A 26,399-nucleotide genomic window follows, 5' to 3' on the forward strand; every position below is an offset into this window, starting at 1 on the left:
GGAGGCAAAATAATCTTATTGGGTTTATTTAAAGTTTAAATGATTTTTTAAGTAGACTTAAGGTATGGAGATACAAATTACAGAAAGACCCCTTATCTGGAAAACCCCAGGTCCCGAGCATTTCAGATAACAGGTCCTGTACCTGTATAGGGTTTGGCTTCAAAGCATTCCCAACAATAGATGTAGAAAGTGTTGTGTGACCTGGACATTATGGTGGAAATAAGAAAGAAGATTATGCTATGGAATATGTTGGTGCTAGTGATGAGTAAAATGTTTCGACCAAGTTTCACTGTGAAAATGAAACCCATAGGGGCAGATTTGCAAAAAAGTCCCAAAAAACGCAGGTGTCTTTTCCATTTTTCAGTGACAGCCTGTAAAAATCCTTAAAAAATTTTATACAGTGGGCTCATGTGTAGGGCATTATAACAACTCTATTTTTTTTATTAAAGGGATACTGTCATGGGAAAAAAATTTTTTTCAAAATGAATCAGTTAATAGCGCTGCTCCAGCAGAATTCTGCACTGAAATCCATTTCTCAAAAGAGCAAACGGATTTTTTTTATATTCAATTTTGAAATCTGACATGGGGCTAGACATTTTGTCAATTTCCGAGCTGCCCCCAGTCATGTGACTTGTGCCTGCACTTTAGGAGGAAAATGCTGTTTTTCCTTCTCAATGTAACTGAATGTGTCTCAGTGAGACATGGGTTTTACTATTGAGTGTTGTTCTTAGATCTACCAGGCAGCTGTTATCTTGTGTTAGGGAGCTGTTATCTGGTTACCTTCCCATTGTTCTTTTGTTTGGCTGCTGGGGGGGAAAGGGAGGGGGGTGATATCACTCCAACTTGCAGTACAGCAGTAAAGAGTGATTGAAGTTTATCAGAGCACAAGTCACATGACATGGGGCAGCTGGGAAATTTACAAAATGTCTAGCCCCATGTCAGATATCAAAATTGAATATAAAAAAATCTGTTTGCTCTTTTGAGAAATGGATTTCAGTGCAGAATTCTGCTGGAGTAGCACTATTAACTGATTCATTTTGAAAACATTTTTTTTTCCCATGACAGTATCCCTCTAAGGTTCCCTGAAATTATGTAATGTATTTACTGCAACATATACGTGTATTCAACTTTATCATTTCCCGCCATATGCAAATTAGCGTTGTCTGAGCAAATTTTCGCCTGGCGAAGTGTTGCATGGCTGCGAAGCCATTGCTGGCGAATTTTAGTGAATCTGCCCCATAGACTCTAATGGGTGAAAAAATGTTGTCGCCCATAGACGTCAATGCATTTTGGCGAATTTTGGCCATTTCGAGAATTTTTGGCGAAGTGAAACAGGTCAGATTTGCCCATCACTAGTCGGCGCTATATAAACACAGGACTAGAATAATTAAGGAAATTTCCTTAGGTGGGGGGACTTTTGAGAGATTATTTTGTGTACTGACTAACCCAGGATACAAAATTGTGGGGGAGCAAGATCTTTCAGTTAGGAAACCTTGGGTTGGTCTCCTCAGGTCTTTATGGTCTGTAGTAATTAATTTATTATTTATTTTCTTTACTTTTTATGAGGGAACATTCTTTGTACTAGAATATCCAATTTTAGCATGTTCAATAGAGGGGTTACCTTCTGGGGTGTTACTGCGGTCCATAACAGGCCCTGTGTTGGGCGTTCTCTTGGGATTCTCCGTCAGCATGCTCTGCCGCGTCCAATCAAAGTTGTCCCTTCTGTCCTGCACAAACCCACACATCTTCTCATCATCAAACCTGCAGGTGATATCTGTGAGAAGGAAGGGAACATTGCCTGGTTACACATGGTATATACTAAAATATATATATTTGCTACTGAAAGCAGTGTTTCTTCATCCCATTCTCTCCTCTGCCCTGGAGGTTCTGACTTTTGAGACAATGCAGCAGAAGCCAACTGACCTGTAAGTAGCGCGCGAGGCTGATTTTTCCTATTTGGTTTCAAGAGACAGAAGCAGCGGTGCAGAAAGGATGGACAGACGCTGCTTTCAATAACAATGACATTTACACATAACGATAAAACCAGTGAAACAGTTTAATCAAAGTACAGGGGAAAGTTGCTTAGAATGATATTTCCTTTAAAATTCCACTCGCTTTCCAGTAAATTACATCCCTTTTAAGGGCTGTGATTCAGCGATGTTTCTCTTACGTGATGACAGTTGGGCATTAAGAAAAACTGGCATGAAAGGGAGCCTCCCATTGCAAAGGTTGGGCTGGATATACCTATTAAAGGGACGGTTCACCTTTAAATTAACTGTTAGTATGTCACAGAATGGCCAATTCTAAGCACCTTTTCATTTGGTCTTCATTATTTATTTTTTTTATAGTTTTTTTTTATTATTTACCTTTTTCTTCTGATTCTTTCCATCTTAAATGGGGGGGGGGGGTCACTGACCCCATCTAAAAACAAATGCTCTGCAAAGCTCCAATTTTAGTGTTATCACTACTTTTTATTACTCATCTTTCTATTCAGGCCAAATTCCAAACCGGAGAGGTGCTGAAAAAAGAGCTAAATAACTAAAAAACCACAAGTTATAAAAAATGAAAACTGTTTGGGTTTACTTTTAGTATGATGAAGAGAATGATATTCTGAGAAAACGTGCCATTGGTTTTCATATTTTATTATTTGTGTTTATTGAGTTATTTAGCTTCTTATTCAGCAGCTCTCCAGTTTGCAGTTTCAGCAATCTAATTGCTAGGGTCCAAATTACCCTAGCAACCATGCATTGAATTGAATTACCTGGCTGGTAAAAATGATGGTTGATCCCAATGTTATTAATAGGGAAAAAAGATAAATATATAGGAAGGCCGGTATTTTTTCCAGAAAAGGTGGCAACCCTAATTTGAATAAGAAACTAGGAATAGGAATAGAAGAGGCCTGACTAGAAGATGAGTAAAGTAGCAATAACAATACATTTGTAGCCTAAAAGAACATTTGTTTTCAGATGGGGGACACTGGCCCCCATTTGAAAGCTGGAAAAAGTCAGAAGAAAAAGGCAAATAATTGAAAAAAAATATATAAAAAAATAAATAATGAAGGCCAATTAAAAAGTGGCTCAGAATTAGCCATTCTATAACACACTAAAGGTGAACTGCCCCTTAAAAGGTAACCATGGTTTCTGGGTTAGTTCCCCTTTAATTGATATACTGTAGTTACTTAATTAGGTTCTTTGTAAATGAATAAAATCCAACAAAACTCAGCATTTTGCTTCGTCGCTGTCTAGCCGTGCAGTGTTATCATTCTTACACATGTTGTGCCCATAGCAGTGGCCCATTTGACATAAAGCGACACAGAGACTAATTCCTTTTTGATTACAGCGGTTGCCCTGCACTTAATTCTGCACAGAGCAGAGGTTCGTCACATCACACGTGCACATTGTAGCGGGCAAAGTAAACCCCGTTTCCCACTGAGGTTTCTAAAATCCTCAATAAGGATGGGATTTGCTGCCACGCAGGGCAAAATGTGAAACAAAAAAATAAATAAATTAAAAACACGCCGGATCAATAAAGCAGAGATAATTCATTTATTTCTGGGAAGGCTTTCCATGCAGACGAATTACTCTGGGACCGGAGCCGCACAATTTCCTCACAAAGCCTTACATTAGGAACGATCCACGCAAGAACCTTTACATGGCGGTGTTAGAGCCCATTGATTTTCTACACATCCTCTTAACAAGCAACGATGGCGATTTTATAGATTCACAAAGTGAAACCACATTTAATTTGATTGCTGACCGGATAGCGGCTGAGTGAAAATAAAAAAAAACAAAAACCTGGCTCGGGCTTAATAACTTCACACGACACTGCAGAATAAATTTCATTTTGGCAGTTCTATAGATAGGTTATTTCCCCTGACAATTTTTGGGTATACATTTTAATTCAAGCTCTGTTTAATTAAATATTCTGTACTTTCAGGTTCTATCATTGAGTCTGAGATAGCTTTACTAATGCTAATCCCGGCTGTGCGGGGAGGGGAACAGGGGCAGAAAATCACAAATTATTGAAATTGATTCCTGTACCTGCTGTTTTATATATATATATATATATATATATATATATATATATATATATATATATATATATATATATATATATATATATATACACACACACTGTATATATACATAAAGATATGGAATATGTTACCCAGAAACCCTTTATCCAGAAATTTCTGGAAAAGGCCATCTCCCGTAGACTCCATATTATCCAAATAATCCAGTTTTTTAAAATGATTTCCTTTTTCTGTGTAATAATAATAAAACAGTAGCTTGCACTTAATCCCAACTAATATATAATTAATCCTTATTGGAAGCAAAACCAGTCTATTGGGTTTATTTAATGTTTACTTGAGTTTCTAGTAGACTTAAAGGGGAACTAAACCCCCAATATGATAAAAACCACTACCCCTACCCTACATAGCCCCGCCCCTGCTCCCGCCCACACAGGTGATAACTGCATTAATTGCCCCATATCCCCTCGTAGCAGAGTAATCGCAGCGGAGCTCACAGGCGCCATCTTCCTCTCTTTGCTAATCTTCGGGATCTTCGACATTTTCCGTCACTTTCGTCGCATGCGCAGTTATCCGAAACCGGAGGATTGCTTCAACTTCGCATGCGCCGATATGCTGATTACTTTGCGAAGATTACCGAAGAAAAGAAGATGGCGCCCGTGAGCTCCGCTGCACTTACTCTGCAACGAGGTGTAATTACAGGATATGGGGCAATTAATGGAGTTATCATATGTGCAGGCGGGAGCAGGGTTTTATTATATGGGGGGTTTTGTTCTCCTTTTAGGTAAAAAGAGCCAGATTACCGAACAATCTAAACCTCAGGTCAGTTCCAAGCATTCTGCATAACAGGTCCCATACCTGTATATATACACACACACACAAAATGCTGTGTCTGCTTACTTAGAGGAATAAGACAATATATACAATATATGTATGCACTAGTATAACTTATTACATTGGCTATAAGGGATTCCAGCCATTCATTGTATGGGAGATAGACAGTAGCACTTACCTGAAGGGTTGGGAGAATTGGCTGCAGAAAGAAAGGAAAAGAAGAGAGAAGGTTTAGTTTCCAGTAAAACAGAATCTCTGGATACATTTTCTATATTCACCTGCCATAAAGTAATTGGAAACACAAACCCCACGAGACCGAGATTTAAATAGATTCCATCAATTCCCTCTTTGTTACATTCTTATTTAGTGGGTTTATTTGAATGTGTTTTGTTCATTGCTGCTTGTGGTGGTGTCCTAGTGGGTGCTGAGAGGGGTTCCACAAGCCTCCCACCTCTCAATATAAGAATCCAACCCCATACCTCCCAACTGTCCCGTTTTCAGAGGGACAGTCCCTCGTTTGTACTGGAAAGTCCTGTTTTTCTCTGTACTGAACAGCCAGAAAAAGAAACAAAGTTTCTAACTTAATTAGCTTTTGGCAGAGAGCCCAGAACAGCCACAGCTACAGATAAGATACTTTTGTAACAATTTGGAGATAAGCAAATAAGAAATTGTTACAATATAAGATAACAGGTCCCTTGGGAGAAGTTAGACTCACAGCTTAAAGGGCAATTCCCTTTCATTAGCAAAACTGTAACAAACGAAAAAAAAACACAGAAATATGTTCAAACTTTCATAACGTGCCACATTTTATAAAATGAAAATGGTAATTAGGGGGTGTGACCACAAAAATGGGTGTGGTCAAAAAATTTGACGCGCTACACACAGCCACTTTTTGGTCCTTTTTATTTCCAAAATGTTCGGAGGTATGCAACCCTGATGTTGCTGGACTACAGCTCTCAGTATGATTTAACCTGTGACATTATGTCCAGCAAAGTTTGGATAAAGGTTGTTTACAGCCACTTTAAAGTAGACTTTTTGTGTTATACTCATTTAGATATAGAAGAATTGTGCTTAAAAAAGTAGTGTTTCAGGCTGATTTATTGAATATTTCTGCAAAAACCCTAATAATCCCTCCCTTCTCTTCCACTTCCACTGCTCCCTGAATTCCCAGGCTGTGCAGGGGAGCCGGTGGCTCTCAGCTCACTGCACTGTAGGACAGGAACCAATCAGCAGCTAGCAGGACCTAATAGGGAACTGAAGCCTGTCTGTGCTTGTGTGACTGCAGGGCTGTGATTGGCTGTCCCCCTCCTACTGTGCTTCTGGCAGGGACCGTTAGGACACGCCCACCCCTCATTTGAAACACAGACAGGGATCAGAGAACATCTATAGGGAGCTCTAATAAAGGGGATATTTATAAAGATAATATTAATTTTTAGCAGCATGTAAAAGCAACACCTTATATTACTTATATTTTTTCATTCATCCTATACATCTCCTTTAAAGGGTGGATCACCTTTTGGTATGTTATAGAAGGACTAATTCTAAGCAACTTTTCAACTGGCTTTCATTTTTCCTTTTTCATAGCTTTGGAATTATTTGCCTTCTTCTTCTGACTCATTCCAGCTTTCAAATGGGATTCACTGACCCCATCCAATACAAATGCTCTGTAAGGCTACACATGTATTGTTACTTTTTTATCACTCATCTTTCTATTCAGGCCTCTCCTATTATTCTTCCAGTCTCTAAGTCAAATCAATGTATGGTTGCTAGGGTCATTTGGACCCTAGCAACTGGTTCGCTGAAATTGCGAACTGGAGAGCTGATGAATAAAAAGCTAAATAACTAAAAAAATCACACATAATAAAAAAGTGAATGCCAACTAAATATTGTCTCAGAATATTACTCTCTACATCATATTAAAATTTCATTTAAAGGTGAACAACTCCTTTAACTCTTTAACTTCAGGGTTGGAAAGAAGCAACTATTCTGAAGCCCCCCAAAAGAAAATCAGTTGGAAAGTTGCTCAGATTCGTTTCAACCCAAGGTCCATAAAACTGTAATTTCCAATGAACTTTGATGATCAGAGGGAATGTGACTGTGTATGTTTAACAGCTTGGGGGTCACCAGCAGCTCAAGCCCACTGGGCTTTATATAAATATGTACGTGAGGGGAATGACTCCTCTCCCCGGCACTCATTGCTCCGGCCCAAATCGATTTGTCCTATGAAAAATGTATTTAAAGAAAAAAATCTAAATTTCACTCGTTTTCTGTTTTATGTGTCAGGAATTTCTGCTTGTTCTGCATTTACTGTAATCCCTGATTCAATAGTACTCATGCAACAATTATTCATTGGTTTAAACTTTTTATACCATTGCTCCTTCTTGTTGGCCTTCACACTATGAAGAAGACTTTCTGCTCAGGTTGAGGTAGAGACTCTTTGACAATGGCAGTATTAAAGGGGAACTCTACCCTAAAACACATTTTTGCCTAATGAAAAAATATAATTCTTAGCAACTTCCCAATATCTATTTATTCCTCATTCCCACTGCATTTATAGTTAATATGTGTAAATATAATTTATACTGAAAGCAGTATCTGTCTGTCTGTTTATATTCTTTGCACTGCTGGTTCTAACTCCTCAAGCAATGTAGCAGAAGGCAGCTGCTTAACTAACCAGAAGGAGAAATTACTTTTACATTTTAAAAAGTCAAAAACAGTGAACACAAAGGGGCAAATTTACTTAAGATCGAATATCGAGGGTTAATTAACCTTCGATATTCGACTGCCGAATTGAAATCCTTCGACTTTGAATATCGAAGTCGAAGGATTTACCGCAATTCGTTCAATCTATTGAACGAAAAATTAAATCCTTTGAATCGTTCGATTAGAAGGATTTTAATCCATTGATCGAACGATTTTTCTTCGACCAAAAAAAGATAGCAAAGCCTATGGGGACCTTCCCCATAGGCTAACATTGACTTCGGTAGGTTTTAGGTGGCGAACTAGGGGGTCGAAGTTTTCTTTTAAAGACAGTACTTTGACTATCGAATGGTCGAATAGTCGAACGATTTTTAGTTCAAATCGTTCGATTGGAAGTCGTAGTCGAAGGTCAAAGTAGCCCATTCGATGGTCGAAGTAGCCGAAAAAAACATTCAAAATTCAACGTTTTTTTTCCTCTATTCCTTCACTCGAGCTAAGTAAATGGGCCCCTAAGTAAAATTCAGCCAGGCTACCAATTTCAATAACATTTAAAATACTTTGAAAGAATAAATTGCATTTTTCATTTTAGAAAGAAAACATTTTATGGTCGGAGTTGCCCTTTAATAACAGCTATTGTAAAAACATAGGGCTGACATTCTAATCCCTGCTTGTGAGAGAGGCGTGGGCTGCCCGTAGTTCTTCTGGCATATATAACAAATGACCTGCTTAATCTCTTGCTTAGGGATTTAGTGGGAAAAAGAGTAATGTAACTTCTTAGAAACTTTAATTGTTACCCGTGGGAATAAAGGAAAGGAATCGACTGCCCAGTTAATTATCAGAGAGTCGGTCGCTGCCTGCGAGTTACTTTATCATCCTGTGCCTCCTGCCCTCATTGTACGTGCCTTATTGCCTGCTTTCACTGGAGTAATGAAGACCTTGATTTGGGGAAAAATTCTATTATATGAGGGGTCACAACTAGGGTATATATGGGCCTACTGACACCCCAAAAGATGCAAAGGCTCCTGCATTTCATAAATAAACCCCTTCAAGATCGAGGCTTATGTCTCAAGTCCTTTGAGAACCCAGAAATGCCAGTCTGACTATGCCCAAGAGGAGGCGCTTTGCTAAGGAAAGGGGGTGTTAAGGGGGTACTGCAGTTAGATGCCCAGGAGTAGAGGGGGGCCCCAAGAGACTTAAAAGAGTGACTCGCAAGTTGCAAAGGGGTGGACATGGGGAGGTGTGTGAGGAGTCTGAATAGCTTGTGGGCAGGGTTTCATCATAAAGGGACAGGACTGGGGTGGATCAGGACAGTCGTTGTGTATGTTCTGGCCTTTTTGTTTTAATTGGAGCCACATCCCACTTGTGGTCAGGGCCTAGTTGACCAATGGATTAATAATTGGGTCCCCATGAGCATATAAAAATAGGGACAAAAAGTTGTGGTGGACATTGTTCAGTCACGCCCATTTTATAGCCACACCCCCTAATTACCATGATCATTTTACAAAATTTGGCAGGTTATGGAAGTTTGAACACATTTCTGGGAGTTTTAGTGCAATATTATAAAAGTTTTGCTAATGAAAGTGAATTGCCCTTTATGGAGAAGTAAAGCCTAACTAAAGAAGTAGCTAGAAATGATGTAGATGATGTTTTGGGCTTCTGTACCAGCCCAGGGCAACCACAGCCCTTTAGCAGTAAAAAAATCTGTGTCTCCAAAGATGCCCCAGTAGCTCCCCATCTTTTCTGCTGATTCACTGCACATGCTCTGTGCTGCTTTCACTTACTGAGCTTAGGGACCCACTCACAATATACAGTACATATAGAATAGAAATGTCACAATATAAGGCTGATTAGTAATTAATACAGATAATTACTACATGGCAGCACAGAAACCAGTGCAATTAGCATCAGAATTTAATAATCAGCAAACCTGTAGCATCAGCTTATATTACAGACAAACCTCATTTTCTGCTGGATAATTAGTGACGACCCCTAAGCTTAGCTTCTCAACAGCTGCTCAGAGCCCACTGAGCATGTGAGTGTCACAGACACTTTCCAAGATGGTGACCCCCTGTGACAAGTTTGAAGTCCTGGATCATTGCTGCTATTGACAAGCTGAAACTTTAGACTGGTTCCATAAATTCAGTACAGAAAATATGGCATTTTTAGGCACATTCATTTTTATGGTTTAGTTCTCCTTTAATCTGCTAGTCTCAATTCTCCCTAGAGAATCTTAATTAGTTACAATTGTTTCTTTGTTTATCTAAAATTGTTACAAAATTATCCAAGTGCAGCTTGTGGCTGTTCTGGGCTCCCTGCCAAAAAGCCTCTTTTTTTAATGAAGTTTCAAAAACGTTGTATCTTTTTCTCGAGTCAGTGCAGGAGATCAAAGAGAGAGTCGGACATTTCAGTTAGAAACAGGGACTGCGGGCTGAGCTTTCAAAATGGGGACTGTCCCTCAGAAAACTGGACAGTTGGGAGGGGGTACCTTAATGGTATAGGGCCCTGTGATTCCTGATGGCTGCCCTGCCTTAGCATTTCCAGAAGGTGCACTTATAAAACTGGACGGGGGTGGGCAATATAACACACACTGTATAGGAGGCAAGAGAATTGCCAAACATTGGCTTCTGTAAATAAGAAGAAATTAATGGACAGGGGTTAACCATGGAATGTTCAGTAGAAGAGCAACCAGTTGATTTCTACATATTAGTTAACTCTTTTCTAGGGTTGCCACCTTTTCTGGGAAAAAATACCGGCCTTCCTATTAGGGATGCACCGAATCCACTTTTTTGGATTCGGCCGAACCCCCGAATCCTTCACGAAGGATTCGGCCGAATACCGAACCGAATCCGAACCCTAATTTGCATATGCAAATTAGGGGTGGGAAGGGGAAAACATTTTTTACTTCCTTGTTTTCTGACAAAAAGTCACTCCAATTTCCCTCCCCACCCCTCATTTGCATATGCAAATTAGGATTCGGTTCGGCTGGGCAGAAGGATTCGGCCGAATCCGAATCCTGCTGAAAAAGGCCGAATCCTGGCCGAATCCCGAACCGAATCCTGGATTCGGTGCATCCCTACTTCCTATTTATTTATCTTTTTTACCTAATAATAACATTGGGATCAGCCATCATTTTTACCGGCCAGGTAGCAACCCTATTCTTTTACCAGTTGTGTTGCTGGGAGGGGTTAATGGATAAGGTCACGAAAGCTCAGGTAATTAGGAGGGACTGTAAATTGTCTTTATAGGGCAGAGATACAGATCAACACCAAGAGGCCTTGGGAGAGGGATTTACTAATCTCCTTGGGAATGTAATGGCAGCAATAAATCCGGCTCGGCCCTCTGCCAGCGTTGGGCCTACACTGCTATGCCTTTTCTCTGGGGTCGTTCATGGCACACGGAAGAAATGGGGTCTTCTTTTATCCAAAGCATGTAGAGAAAGGGTTAATACATAAACAAAAGGGTAACCTATCAATAAGTGAGCACTCAAATTTATTTTAAAAATAATTTATTTTATTTAAATAAATAGGGAGCACTCACTTATATAAAAGTCTCTGGGCTCCTGCTGCATCTATTTATTATGCATGAAACACCCTTCAAATTGCTGCGTCCCTGAGCTCCTTTATGCAGCATTGCAGGGGTTAATAGTGGAGTGATGGGTGAATTTGGGTGAAAAAATTGCGAAACGCCGCCGTCCATTTTTGATGCCGCCCAATTTTCGCCACAGTTTTGCAAATTTATCCGCCACGGTGAATCGCGGGAATTCAACGCAGATTCGCGCCTGGCGAATAAATTCGCCCATCACTATTTAATAGTCTACTTGCAATGTCAGCACTTATGCTGAGTGTATAATACCATCAAAACTACAGAATCAGAGGGGTTGTGTCTATTCTCCCTTACTGCTGATTCACTATGCTTCTTACCTACCTGGCACTTTAGAGGTTACACTGCCTCATGTAGGATTATAGTGAATAGTGGGGGGGTGCTAGGGAGCAGCGGCAAGGAAAAGCCACACACACAGACAACCCTTTCCCTCCAACAGGGATCATGCGTCACTCAGCTGAAGCTGCCCGGGCAGCCGGGTCCCATCACCAGGGACAGAGCTTAAGAAACGGATCGGAAAATGTGCCTGAGAGCGGTGATGGGAGGGTTCCCAGTGGGGGCTGCTCATTCAGCTGGAATCTCTCGAAAATGCCAAAACTAATGCAGAAACAGCCTCAAATCTCTGCTGGGTCAGGGCTGTGGTTCTGATTCTTTTACTGGTCTGTTGTGGTCATTAAAATATAGTGAGAATCACAAAGTAGATATTGCTGGGTTGGGTTATGTCCAGGGGTGTAACTACAGAGGAAGCAGACCCTGCGGCTGCAAGGGGACCCATGAGGCGTAAAGCGTCCCTATGAGGCCATAATTAAAAGCAATTTCAACATATATTGGTAAAACAGGACAACCTCTGGATATGTTTGGGGCCCTAAATTCAATTTGCTGTGGGGCCCAGTAACATCTAGTTACGCCACTGGTTATGTCACAAGCTGCAACTTCTCCTGGACTGTTCTCTTTCCCATGGTCAGAAAGGACAAGTGAATCCAATCTCCCCCAATACTGTCCCAGTTGCAGAGGTCTGGTTCTCTGTAATACCTACGTTCTGTGTATTGGATGATCCTGGAGGCAGAGTCTCCTGTTCCAAAACTGGTGTATGGTGTCAGCTGCACCTCGTAGCTCTGGTTCGCTTTCAAATCAGTCAGCAGGTACTGCTGGAGTTGCCCCTTCTGGATCCCCCGAACCGGGATGTCCTTGATCATTATATTTCTCAGGTTTGTCTGTAACCCAAAGGAAAATATCAGTCAGGAGCCTAGAAAAGCAAGACTTATCCACACTGCTACTATAGAAACAATGTCTCCCTACTATATCTGCTATCCCACAGTCACACTCCCTTCCCAGAGACTATTATCCCACTGTTACTATAGGCACATCTCTCCCTACTATACCTGCTATCCCACAGTCACACTCCCTTCCCAGAGACTATTATCCACTGTTACTATAGGCACCATATCTCCCTACTATACCTGATATCCCACAGTCACACTCCCTTCCCAGAGACTATTATCCACTGTTACTATAGGCACCATATCTCCCTACTATACCTGATATCCCACAGTCACACTCCCTTCCCAGAGACTATTATCCACTGTTACTATAGGCACCATATCTCCCTACTATACCTGCTATCCCACAGCCACACTCCCTTCCCAGAGACTATTATCCACTGTTACTATAGGCACCATCTCTCCCTACTATACCTGCTATCCCACAGTCACACTCCCTTCCCAGAGACTATTATCCACTGTTACTATAGGCACCATATCTCCCTATTATACCTGCTATCCCACAGCCACACTCCCTTCCCAGAGACTATTATCCCACTGTTACTATAGGCACCATCTTTCCCTACTATACCTGCTATCCCACAGCCACACTCCCTTCCCAGAGACTATTATCCCACTGTTACTATAGGCACCATCTCTCCCTACTATACCTGCTATCCCACAGTCACACTCCCTTCCCAGAGACTATTATCCACTGTTACTATAGGCACCATCTCTCCCTACTATACCTGCTATCCCACAGCCACACTCCCTTCCCAGAGACTATTATCCCACTGTTACTATAGGCACCATCTCTCCCTACTATACCTGCTATCCCACAGTCACACTCCCTTCCCAGAGACTATTATCCCACTGTTACTATAGGCACCATCTCCCCTACTATACCTGCTATCCCACAGTCACACTCCCTTCTCAGAGACTATTATCCCACTGTTACTATAGGCACCATCTCTCTCTACTATACCTGCTATCCCACAGTCACACTCCCTTCCCAGAGACTATTATCCACTGTTACTATAGGCACCATCTCTCCCTACTATACCTGCTATCCCACAGTCACACTCCCTTCCCAGAGACTATTATCCCACTGTTACTATAGGCACCATCTCCCCTACTATACCTGCTATCCCACAGTCACACTCCCTTCTCAGAGACTATTATCCCACTGTTACTATAGGCACCATCTCTCCCTACTATACCTGCTATCCCACAGTCACACTCCCTTCCCAGAGACTATTATCCACTGTTACTATAGGCACCATCTCTCCCTACTATACCTGCTATCCCACAGTCACACTCCCTTCCAGAGACTATTATCCACTGTTACTATAGACACCATCTCTCCCTACTATACCTGCTATCCCACAGTCACACTCCCTTCCCAGAGACTATTATCCACTGTTACTATAGGCACCATCTCTCCCTACTATACCTGCTATCCCACAGTCACACTCCCTTCCCAGAGACTATTATCCACTGTTACTATAGGCACCATCTCTCCCTACTATACCTGCTATCCCACAGTCCCTTCCCAGAGACTATTATCCCACTGTTACTATAGGCACCATCTTTCCCTACTATACCTGCTATCCCACAGTCACACTCCCTTCCCAGAGACTATTATCCACAGTTATTATAGGCACCATCTCTCCCTACTATACCTGCTATCCCACAGTCACACTCCCTTCCCAGAGACTATTATACTAGAGATAGAGTATGGAGATAACATTATATAGTAGCCCTGTAGGTAAGTGCACTGGGCAGTTCAGACCATCTGTATGCATATATAATATACATTAATATATATATATATCTATATGCGATATCTCACACAAGACATGAGACTTGCTGCTGATATGATATTTATAGATATATTGCACGAAGACAAGGTCAAAACACATTTCTTACTTTTGACACCACTGAAAATAATTGATATAAGATTGCAATATTCACTGTGAATCACCAGCCGTCCTATATTTCACACAACACATGACTTGTGGCTGAGAACTAAATCACAACAAACGAGCAGAACCTCAAAGGGATGTCAAACCTGTCGCTAAAACTGAAGAGCAACAATACACTGTCCCACCTACAGGTCCACAGCAACATTTTATCTTGGTTCCTTATGGAAAGTTGTAACAAAGTACTAATCATAGTGACCAGAAAATGGTGGTAGAAGCAAACATTCTGAACAGAAGGAACATAGTATATTTGTACCCAGAACTTGTGAGTGCAGTTCAAAGTTTATGCAATATGGTCTCACTCTGAGCAGTGATAGACTGTTCTTTTCATTAAGTCATTAAGATTTTTCTCATTTTAACTGAAAAGAAGGTTCCAAGAACAAAAAGGTGGCAAAAAGGTCAGCCCTTACTGATCATTTGGAGAAGTTGGTTATGGTCCTGTCTTGCTTGTCTGACCACTAGGGTTTTCTTTTAAGCCCAGTTATTTTTCAGAACGTTCTGCAACTTTTTGATCTTTATTTGCTTCTGTTCATCTGCTTTGCTGCTCAGCATAGCTTTGGGAATCTCCAAGATGCCAGGAGGATTGATTAGGGAAGCATATAGACACTTTTTTCATACATGGATGGGATGGGAGAATAGACAGTTGTCACAAAAAAAACAAAAGACAAGAAAAGAGGTGGAAGGATGGGAGGAATGTATCTTTGAACAGCTGGACAAATTGAGGTTCTTCTTAGTAAAGGGAAGGGATTAGGACAAATATATAGAAAGTCCACCTGATAACGTCTAATTAACATTTCTCCCATGGGGACATCCCCTGATATAGGTGGAAACTACAGAGTGCTTAGGGCAGACCATACTAAGGCACTAGGGCAGGGCCGCCATCAGGGGGCACATTTGTACCGGGCTGGGGCCTAAAGAGGGGCCTGGCTGTGCAGCACTTTGAATTAGCCGGACCCCCCTTGACATCACAGAACTGTTAAAGTCCAGCAGAGCTGAAGATCCAAAGTCCCGAAGCACTGAAGACCCGAAGCCGCCATTGGAGCTGAAGCCACAATAATATCCGAAGCGCAGAAGGCCCAAATAGTGCCAAAGCCGCAAAAAGTCCTGAAGCCACGAAAACACCTGAGTTGAAGTCCTGAAGCTGCGAAAAGACCCAAAGCCACAAAAGGAGCCTAAGGTAAGTTCCACTGATCACTAATGTTTTTTTTCCTAATTTTATTAAACCCCTGCCCACCAATGTATTATTTTAATACTATATGGGCCCCTGACCACCAATAATTTTAAAAAATATTCTATGAGGCTGCCCCTGACCACCAATGTTTCTTTTCAACTTGTAAGGGGTTGGGACCATGAGCAATGGTGGCCCTGACCAGCAATGCTTTTTAAACATTTTTATGGGGGCCCTGGAGTCAGTGTTGTTTTTTTTTATAGGGAGGCCCTGACCACCAATGATTTTTATTAATTTGTGTGGGGTTTACCGTTTTTATTGCTATCTGTGTGGTCTTTTTATTGTGGTGTGGGCAGGATCTAGGGTGGGGCTTGGGCATTGGGCTGGGGTGGGCGGGGACCAGGGGTCCCAGAAAATGCTGTTGTACTGGCCCCGTGATTTCTGATGGTGGCCCTGCACTAGGGTATGAAGTATAAAGCTGTGGTCCATTACAGAAGACAAGAGCAAGAGTCGATCTATCACTGAAAGTCATGAAGGTCTGATTCACCATAGAGGTGGTGGATCAGAGTCTGACACAACACTGCATGGCAATAAGGTGTGAGCCGTCACTATATGTAATAAAAGTTTAGTCTAGTTTAGTGCCATAAAAGTTGGATCCATCACTGCTGTAATGGACTTTCACTACATGTCATCTAGTCTGATCCATCATGGATTATACAAGTAGATTATACTAGGCTGCTAGGGATTGCAGATATGATCCATCAAAACATTTGAGGAATCTACGTAGGCAGGATCAATCACTGCATGCAATGAAGGTTTGATCCATCTCTGCTTATTCTAGAAGGTATCATCAATCACTATTTGGTACGACATTGCATGTAATGATTAAGTATTACCTAGTATTTTCTGCAAGTGATGAGGGTCTGATCCTTCACTGAGGGCAATGAAAATCTGATAAAACACATCATGTCAAGATTGTTTGATCCATCTCTGCATAAAAGGAAGGTTTGATCTTTCACACAATGTTGGTTGGATCCATCACTGCGTGCAATGAAGGTTCAGTCTATCGCTATATATAATTATACATGTAATCAATGTGATCCATCACAGCAGGAAAGGAAGGTTTAATCGATAACTGAGTATAATAAAGTTCTGATCCATCACTGCATGAAATGAAGATTTAATCTGTCACTGCTTGTATAGATGGTCTGATCCATTACTGCAGGAGCTGAACGTTTGATCCATCTTGACATTTATTGATATAACAAAGGAAAGAAACCCCACCCCCCTAAATCTGTTGGCTGTGACCAAGAGACATCGCTTATAACACGTTCCATTATTGGTACCCTTTGGCCAAACTCGTAGGCATTAATCTGGAGTGGAAGACGCAGGATTTAGGCCACACAAGGAGACTGGAATCCACAGGCTTAATTGGGTGCGATCAGTTTCATGCTTTCTGGGCTGTTTCACTGGTGATGGGTGTAAGGCCGCGGGGTAATCTAATATCTTTGTGTCTGATTAAATTGTCTCCAATCAGACATTAAGCGGCTGAGAGTCCTCACATTTGTGCAGATGGCTGTGTCTGTAAATAGAGGCCTAATGAGACCAGACAGCTTTGCAAATTTTCAATTAAAGCTCTGTGTTAATGAGGATCTCTCAGTTGGGTTAACCAGCCAAAGCCAATTGGGAACATGCCATGTTGTGTCAGGTTAACACCCACCCCTTTGGCTTTGCATGATCCTATGTCTTTCTGCTTCATTTACCATTACACTCAGTCTTTATACAGCCACAAACTGGGGGTCTCTGACCCGCCTGGCAGCCAAATGGAGGCAGCTGAGATTTAGCATAGCACGAAAAATGCTTATGCCAGTGCCATGCCTGCCTACATGCCAACAGTTCACTGGGCTGTGCTAAAAGACACGAAACCCCTAATCATGTATATTTAATAAATATCCCACTGTTAATGGGAATATTACCCCACCCTGTTATATTAGGATACAAGTATTATGTTCCATATACTTGCATGGCTCTGGGTGAGCTAATAAAAAGATTTTAAATAAACCAACAGGAGGGGCAGGATTGATAGAAAGTGGATTTACCTGTGCCCTGTTGGGGGTAATACTGATAAAAGCACAAACAACATATTACATAGCCTAATAATATTTTAGGTATATGCAGCAGGGATGAGCAACTCCAGGTGTAACTACTAGGTGTGCAGGAGTTGTGACTGCGTCGGAGGCAACTCCTGAGTCCAGAATCCAATGCAGCAGTTGTAATTTTAGAACATGTTGGGGAGGGGGGTCTATTGCAAGGGTGCTACCCAGGGGCTGACTGTCTTTAGTTACTCCACTGATTAAACTGCAACTTTCAACATCATTAGTGATGGACGAATTTATTCGCCAGGCGCGAATTCGCAGCGAATTTGCGCGATTCGATGCCGCCAAATAAATTCACGAAACGGCTGCAAAAATTCGCTGGCGTAAAAAAATATATGGACGCCAGCGCATTTTCGCCAAAAAAAATGAATGCCAGCGTCATAAAAACGGACGCTGACGTCAAAAACGAGATTTCGCGCGAAATTCACTAATTTGCCGGTGAACAGAGACGGCGCAAATTCGCCCATCACTACATTGATGAATTGTGCAGGTGGGCAGCACCCTGTTACCTGATAAGGATTCTCTTACCACACTGCAAGGAGATTATTTATTTACTGAAGTTTCATGTATTTTACCTTATTCTGTATTCTATAATGGTTATTACAATCCTACAATGTGTTTTTTGGGATCTATAGCAATAAATGCCTATTCTAAAGTAGGTTGGCTGGTGGCCTTGAAGTGTACTTGACAGTGGCAGTGTGTTTCCCTGCTGTCTTACACGTATGCAGAGCATTTGTTTTTTTTTAGATGGGGTCAGTGACCCCAGTGATCCAGTGATGCTGGAAAGAGTCAGAAGAAGAATTAGCCATTCTATAACATACTTAAAGTTAACTTAAAGGAGAACTAAACCACCCTGTACCAAAACTCCCCCTAAACTGCCTAACATTGCCCCCTCTCTCCCTCCCAGCACTGTGCATTAGTAAAAAAAACAACCCTAACAAACAAATCTCACATTAAAATGTAGCGCAGCGCAGCGGAGCTCCAGGGCACCATCTTTCGCCTCTTCGTATTCTTTCAGGGCATTTCGCTGATTTGAGCATGTGCAGTTGAAACCGATTCCTGACATTGCCCAGCTGCACATGCTCCCACAGGCTTTGTGTTGGCATTGAGCCCTGAAAGAATAAGAAGTGGAGGAAGATGGTGCCCTGGAGCTCCGCTGCTCTGCATTTTAAGATCAGATTTTTTTAAGGGGTTGGTTTTTTGACTAATGCACATTGCTGGGAGGAAGAGGGGAGGGGGCAAGTGATGACCACCCTCTGTTACATGTGTGCCCCCCAGGCCATAAAAAAGTTAGGGTAGTATGTCCATTCCCCCAGCTGGTCATATTATAGGTGGTTTGACACAGAGGAAGCTTATTTGTTGATGCTTGATCATGTGACAGGAATGATGGAGCAGAGCAGTGCTCCACTGGGCAGTAGAAGGCTCGGTGCAGACCTCCAATATCTATCCTAGTCCTTCTCCCACCATGAGTGGGCTTTTTCCTATGAAATATCAGGAGAGGGCCAGTATCTCTTTAATTGCTAATTAGTTAAGTAATGCAGCAAGATCTACAGTCCAACAAAGTCATGCTTCTGAAGTGTCATTAGTGAGGCCCCGTTATGGGTCAGCAAGTCTAATTAGCGAGTAATAAGCATTTGGCTAAGGTTCCTGTAATGAGCCCAGCACATCTAATGAGCACCTGCCAAGTCTTCCTAAATTACCCCGTTATGGGATCTTATCAGGTACCAAGTCCGATGGCTGCGCCCATTAGATGAGTCGGCTCATGTGCCATTGGGCAAATGGGACAAAGCATTCATTTATATTTCAGTACAGTATATATTCAGTAATAAAGGAGCCTCAGTTACTTAAAGTTGACACGGTGCAAGAACAGGTAGAACAAATGCAGCATTTTACCCCGAATTCCAGCATCAAAAAGCCCACTGCAAAAAATGTGCACATATACATAAGGGATACATATTACTTGTATATTGCACAACTACTACGTACATGACATATACATGCTTTTTATTCGGAAATAAAGGGAATACTTCCTCATTCGACAGTTTAAGAGAAACCATTTCCCTTTCATCGCATGAGCTTTTGTATGTTTTTGGCCCATGTCAGTCCCTTGGCCAATCCCATAAGCAGCATCTCTTATTGTTTCCATGACTGCTGGCTGCTGCTTGTGTGAGCGCTTTGCTCTGCTATAAGGAGACTGCAGGAATAAGAACATTAATGCCACTTATCCCCTTCCAGATAATGCAGCCTTCCTGCCGGGGACATGGAGTGCCGCCGAGTCCATTCTAAACTGCAGTTTTAAGAGGATAATGGATCCTGTGCAGATTCTTGACAGAGAAAGCATGTAACAGGGCCCAGTACTTCTCATACTCCGGCCCTCGAGCAATATCCAGAGGGATCAATAACTAAACAAAGCTCAGAAGACTCTTCTATACCTTTTATGCACTGGCCCTATCCAAGGGGAAAAAGCAGATTCCTTTTATTCTATTAACCCCTTCCATGCCCAAAGCCTCAGCAATCACTACTTACAGTTGCCTTAGTTTTATACATGCAAATATTTTACACAACATTATGGCTGAGATTCTAGCTATCTGTATAACAGAGCATTCTGTCCCAGTGGCTGCACAGATCCTATCTGATCCCCATTGTAAGCAGCAGTCCTGCCCTGCTTTATGGCTGAGATTCTAGCTATCTGTATAACAGAGCATTCTGTCCCAGTGGCCTTTTGGCTGGGATTCCTTTATCCACTATCTTGAGCCCAACTTTTTTCAAATTTATTCATGATCAAAGGGAAGAAAAGCTCCTATCGTTCCTTGTCAGCAAATACCTCAGGGTGTAGACTTGTCTGAAGATATTATTCCACAGACAGTAACCCAACATCAGGCCTATCCCTACCTGTCGATATTCCAGCCTGTAGCTCGTAATTGGATCCACATCTCCAGGCTCCTTCTGGGTCCACTGAAGCAAATATGAGTAGTTTCTAAACTGTTTGAAGACCTTAATCGGGCTTGGGGTATCATAGTAGAACTCTGGGCTGAGGGCCTTCCCTGCAAGAGAAAGAACAGTTAGTACAGATTTGTCTTATGAAAGGTGCCTAGAAGAGAAAACATACCCCCCCCCCAGAACGTGCAATGAAAAATATCGCAATACATAAAAGCACATTGTTATTTTAAGATATACCCGTCTCTGTGCCTGGGGAGCCAAGATCCTCTGAAGCTGAAGGACATAAATTATACAACGCAATTTATGCATTAAACATGGCTGCTATCGAGCTCCTCTTCAAAGTCCTTATACTAACTGCAGAACCGTGTTTAACCATTTCCCTCTGTGTAACCAACATGCATTAACTTGACCTTCTGTCTAAGACCCCAAACCACTACTTTGAGCATCACCTAGGAAGCCTCACGGGTTGGGAACCACTGTTCTATTGAATGTAGGGTCCATAAATCAACTGGTCTTCTTGCTGTGATCCCCAACCACTGCTTTGGGCACCGCCCATGGAGCCCTACAATCTTGGAACCACTGTAGAATGTAGACCTTCTGGGTAAGACCCCCAACCACTGCTTTAAGCTCGGATAAAACTCACCGGTCACCTGAAAGACACACGAATCAGAGCCGACGTCATTAGAAACGGTGCATTCATATGTACCACTGGTCTTCTGGGTCAGGCTGTTTATCCTCAGTTCTGAATATTCCTGCTGCTCCGTGGGGTCCACATTGAGCAGGTTCGTGTTGTATCTCCACACAGCAGTGGCTAGTTTGAGTGGACTTCCCTTCAGCAGGTTGCACCTCATTGTGAAGCCGGTGTGCATGGCCTGGCGGATCTCCTGCAACTTGGGTTCCACCACAGGTGCAACTGTAGGTAGGAGCAGAGTTTAAGTATTTAGTGTGTTTCATTATTAAGAACCAAAATAAAAGAAGACATTTCAGTGCCTGCAAGATACTCCCCCTCTCCGTCCAATTAGAATAAGAACGCTTCAGCTGCCCCTAAATCGACTTGGTTTCACCTTCTCCTTGAGGCTGAGTAAATCTTCTGACACGGGCAATTAGACCGCAAGTAAATGATTTCTGGCCCTACATCGCTGCAGACATTGACCGCTCTGGGATTTGAGAAATAATTCCCAAGAACGGGGGGTGAAGAAAATGGATTGGGGGGCTTCAAAGTTCAGCCATTAATGGGAATAATGATTCTTTGTTAGTTTTACCATAATCCCTCATTCTGAAAGCAATAAAATATATGAAAGGTCCGTACAGCTGGGAACCCACGGAGATAATAGAAGTTGTGAGCTGGAAAAACCTTTCTGAAATTGTTACATTGCAACTGGCACAAAAGCCACTAATCCAGACTCACAGAACTGATGGAAATGGCAAAAATCCTGCTGGCGGTTAAAGGGTCCCCATAGCTTCACTTTTTTTTAATGTTTGTCTAATGGAAGTATGGCTGTTATTACCTTATTCTTGTTTTCCCTGGTTATTATTACGGGACTACAGGTTTAGCTTGAAGTTTCGTCCTTACATAAGATGCCATTGTTCCATGCTGGACGCAAACTTCCTTGTTTTCCTGTAATGTCATAATTGCTTGAAATGGGTCGTGCAAAGGTGTCTTGTCTTGTTGTTAATGAGAGAATATTATTTTAGCAGGGACAGACTTTGTTTCCTCTAGGGATGCACCGAATCCACTTTTTGGGATTCAGCAGAATACTGAACCGAATCCTAATTTGCAATTGCAAATTAGGGGAGGGAAAGGAAAAGGTGGGAAAAATGTTTTTTACTTCCATGTTTTGTGACAAAAGGTCACATGATGTCCCTTCCCACACCTAATTTACATATGCAAATTAGGATTCGGATTGGGTGTGGCCAAGCACAAGGATTCGGCCGAATCCGAATCCTGCTGAAAATAGCCGAATCCTGAACCAAATCCTGAACCGAATCCTGGATTCTGTGCATCCCTAGTTCCCTCATTACCTGTATAGTGAAATACAATAATAATGGCAGCATAGATATTCCCCTGTACTAAGTACAATTCAGCAGGAACAGCCCCCCTTAAGTTTTCTCATAGTCTGTACAGTGAAATACCATAAAACTATGGCAGCATAGGTATTCCCCTGTACTAAGCATAATTCAGCAGGAACAGCCACCGAAGGTTGATCCAAGGCTGTACAGAGAGATACCATAAAACTATGGCAACATAAATATTCCCATGTACTAAGCACAATTCAGCAGGAACAACCTCCTAAGTTTAATACAAGGCTTTACTGAGAGATACCATAAAACTATGGCAGCATAGATATTCCCCTGTACTAAGCACAATTCAGCAGGATCAGCCCCCCTAAGTTTTCTCATAGTCTGTACAGAGAAATACCATAAAACTATGTCAGCATAGGTATTCCCCTGTACTAAGCATAATTCAGCAGGAACAGCCTCCAAAGGTTCATCCAAGGCTGTACTGAGAGATACCATAAAACTATGGCAGCATAGGTATTCCCCTGTACTAAGCATAATTCAGCAGGAACAGCCTCCAAAGGTTGATCCAAGGCTGTACTGAGAGATAACATAAAACTATGGCAGAATAGATATTACCCTGTAATAAGCATAATTCAGCAGGAACAGCCTCCAAAGGTTGATCCAAGGCTGTACTGAGAGATAACATAAAACTATGGCAGCATAGATATTCCCCTGTACTAAGCACAATTCAGCAGGAACAGCCTCCTAAGGTTGATACAAGGCTGTACTGAGAGATACCAACCATACAACTATGGCAAAATATGAATACAGTGGAAGGAAAGACAAAATGGGAAAGTCCGTACTCCTTATCCAAAGTTAAAACCTCATATCTATTTCCTTTGTTCAGTAAGAATTGTTTAGATTCCATGTTTGGATCAAGGAAAAAGAACGTGTGTTCCCTTCTGTTTATTCTACAGATAATTAAAATAGATTGTAACATCTGAAAATTCTATAAATCTTGCAGAAATCTCTTAATTTATCCCAATTTCTGCCAACATCAGCTTTAAGCTCATTGTTTTGCCAAAAAGCCAGCAGGTGATCATCGGATTTTCTTCAATATATTGGACCCTGGAGTGGAATGTATAAGTACATTCACTATTCCCAATGCAGAGGACAAAGTGCTAAAAGAACAGGCTGTGCTGTGCTACTGGGGGGATGCAAAGCACAATCCAATTCTTGGAACATGGTCCCAAAAGCACCAGCGCAGGAATGGCAATAAACTATTTATTGCACTCGGCTGTAGCACTTCAACTCCGGCAACCAGGAGAGGCCGAAATGTGAAAGTAGCAATGAAATGATCATCTCTTCATATCTGCTGAACTGCAACTCCCAGAATTCTCAGCTATCCCCATTTCCCATTTGCATTTTATCTTGACGTACAGAGTGGAAATGTTAGTGAATCTGCAGTTGGTCTCTGATCTTAATGATTTTGGAGTTACCAAGCAACCAGTTGGAATATCATAGCCATAGAGGTATAACAGAGGGCTGGAACTGTTGTCCATAAACAGATGGAGCAGAAAAACACATTATTTAAATTTAACAAAGAAAAAAATCAGCTGCAACATTTTTTCAGGCCTATATTTAGTGGTGCAGGGCCCCAAGGATAAATACATTCCAACCTTTCAGCTCAGCTAAAATATAACTCCCAGCAGTTGAAGCTGAGTAAAGTGCTACCCTGGTGCAAGCAGCTGTAAAGAAAAAAGGGGCAGGCGCAGTTTGGACCGAACATCAGTGTTATAAACTGTAACTGCCATTTACTTTACTGTTGCCATCTCAACCTACTGTTTCCAATGTCCCAACTATCTCCATCTTGCTCAGCTAGCTCCATCTTGTCCTACTGATGCCACCTCACCCCTACTTTTACATCTTTATGTGTTTTAGCCATCTTGCCATACTCGGGGTCATTTATCAACAATGGGCAAATTTGCCCATGGGCAGTAACCCGTGGCAATCAATCAGATTGCTGCATTCATTGTTCTACTTGCAGCTGGTTTCAAAAAGCTAATCACTGATTGGTTGCTATAGGTAACTGCCCATGGGCAAATTTGCCCAGTGTTGATAAATGAGCCTCACTGTCTCCATCTTGCAATACTTTGCTATATTGTCCTACTGTTTCTAGCTTACCCTAATTTCTCAATTTTGCCTCGTTGTCTCCATCTTCTTCTGCAACGAACTGTCTCTGTCTTGTCCTACTACTGCCAGTCCTTCTACTGCTTTTGGCTCCATCTGACCCAGCTGCCTGAGACTGGCTCTACTGGCACATCCTGCTACATTGTTGCTATTTTGTCCTCCAGTCTCCATCTTGTCCAACTGTCACAGTTTACCTTACTACTGCCATCTTGTCCTACTGTCTGCATCTTGTCATACTTTCTCCATCTTACCCAACTATCTTCATCTTGACCTGCTGTCTCCATCTTGTCCTACTTCTGTCACCTAACTCTTCTGGCTCCATCTTGCCCTGTTGCTAGAGTCTGACTCTACTGTCACATCTTGCTCTATTGTTGAGATATTATCCTACTGTCTTCACCTTGTCCTACTACTGCCATCTCATCCTAGTGGCTACATTTTTCTCTGAAAGTCTTGTCCTGTTGTTACAACAGGACAAGACTTTCAGAGAAAAATGTAGCCACTAGGATGAGATGGCAGTAGTAGGACAAGGTGAAGACAGTAGGACAAGGTGAAGACAGTAGGATAATATCTCAACAATAGAGCAAGTACTGTCCTTACTTTGTTGCTGTTCCATCTTATCTACATCCTACTGTTGCCACCACATCCTATTTCCATCTTGTCCTTCAGTTGCCACCTTATCCTGCTAGCTCCATTGTGCTCTATTGTTGCCATGTTTCTATCTTATCATACCATTGCCATCTCACCCTACTGGCTCCATCTTTCCGTACTGTCTCATTTTGTTCTACGTGTCTTGCCATCTTGCTAAACTGTCAGTCTTGTCCTCTTGTCTCTTGCTCTAATGTTGCCATCTTGTCTTTCTGTCTCCATTTTGCTCAGCTGTCCCCATCTTCCCAACCATTTCCATCTTGCCTTACTGTACCTGCTTTCCTCTTTCTGTTAACCATTGCTGTGTGCCTCTATGTGATGGTCCTACAGCAGCTGCTCCTATTTGAACCCCCATCATAAAGTATTCTGTTGCTTAGATACATGTCTCTACAAGATACACAAATTAACTTTGTCACCTGTTGCATTGTGGGAATTGTAGTTGCGCACCAGGTGAATTTGAACTCCTGTCAGACTAAATAAACCAAACACTCTCCTCTCGTTTCCCTCTAATGAATTTATCCCCGAGGCCTATAAAGCTTTTCCACATGCAGAACCGCTGACTGAACCGTTCTGGGAACAGACAAAGATGAATATTCGGCTTCAGATGGAAAGTACTGAGCTTCCTTGCTCGTAATGACTGTTGCACAGTAAAGTTTGGCCAAATGGGAGTTTGGGGATTCATTAGTCTGACGTTTCTATCTTCATTTCCCTTCCGCACTATATAATAACACGCCAACGTTTGCTGCTGTCAACCTTTAACATCCCCAGTCCCAGCTCAGCGCAGATGATCAATGACAAGGAAGCGGCAGACATCTCTGTGCATCTGTCAGCGTTGGCTGCGCCAAATGAGAAGCCTCATTCGGAAGAGTCTGGCACGATAACCCTGTGTGATGT

At 42.0% G+C, this 26,399-nt stretch overlaps 1 protein-coding gene across 1 annotated transcript in view; it reads right to left on the reverse strand.

The window, feature by feature from the left end:
• LOC108716517 (MAM domain-containing glycosylphosphatidylinositol anchor protein 1) overlaps positions 1 to 26,399 on the reverse strand; it is a 195,216-nt gene that overhangs the window by 12,213 nt on the left and 156,604 nt on the right. The window contains exons 9-13 of the mRNA XM_018262706.2: positions 21,313 to 21,582; positions 20,622 to 20,773; positions 12,201 to 12,378; positions 5,043 to 5,063; positions 1,622 to 1,774 (exon numbers count right to left, since the gene is read on the reverse strand). Coding sequence (XP_018118195.1) covers positions 1,622 to 1,774; positions 5,043 to 5,063; positions 12,201 to 12,378; positions 20,622 to 20,773; positions 21,313 to 21,582 — 774 coding nt within the window. The remainder of the gene's footprint in view (positions 1 to 1,621; positions 1,775 to 5,042; positions 5,064 to 12,200; positions 12,379 to 20,621; positions 20,774 to 21,312; positions 21,583 to 26,399) is intronic.

Source organism: Xenopus laevis, chromosome 5L (genome assembly GCF_017654675.1).
Source record: "Xenopus laevis strain J_2021 chromosome 5L, Xenopus_laevis_v10.1, whole genome shotgun sequence".
Classification (NCBI taxonomy): domain Eukaryota; kingdom Metazoa; phylum Chordata; class Amphibia; order Anura; family Pipidae; genus Xenopus; species Xenopus laevis.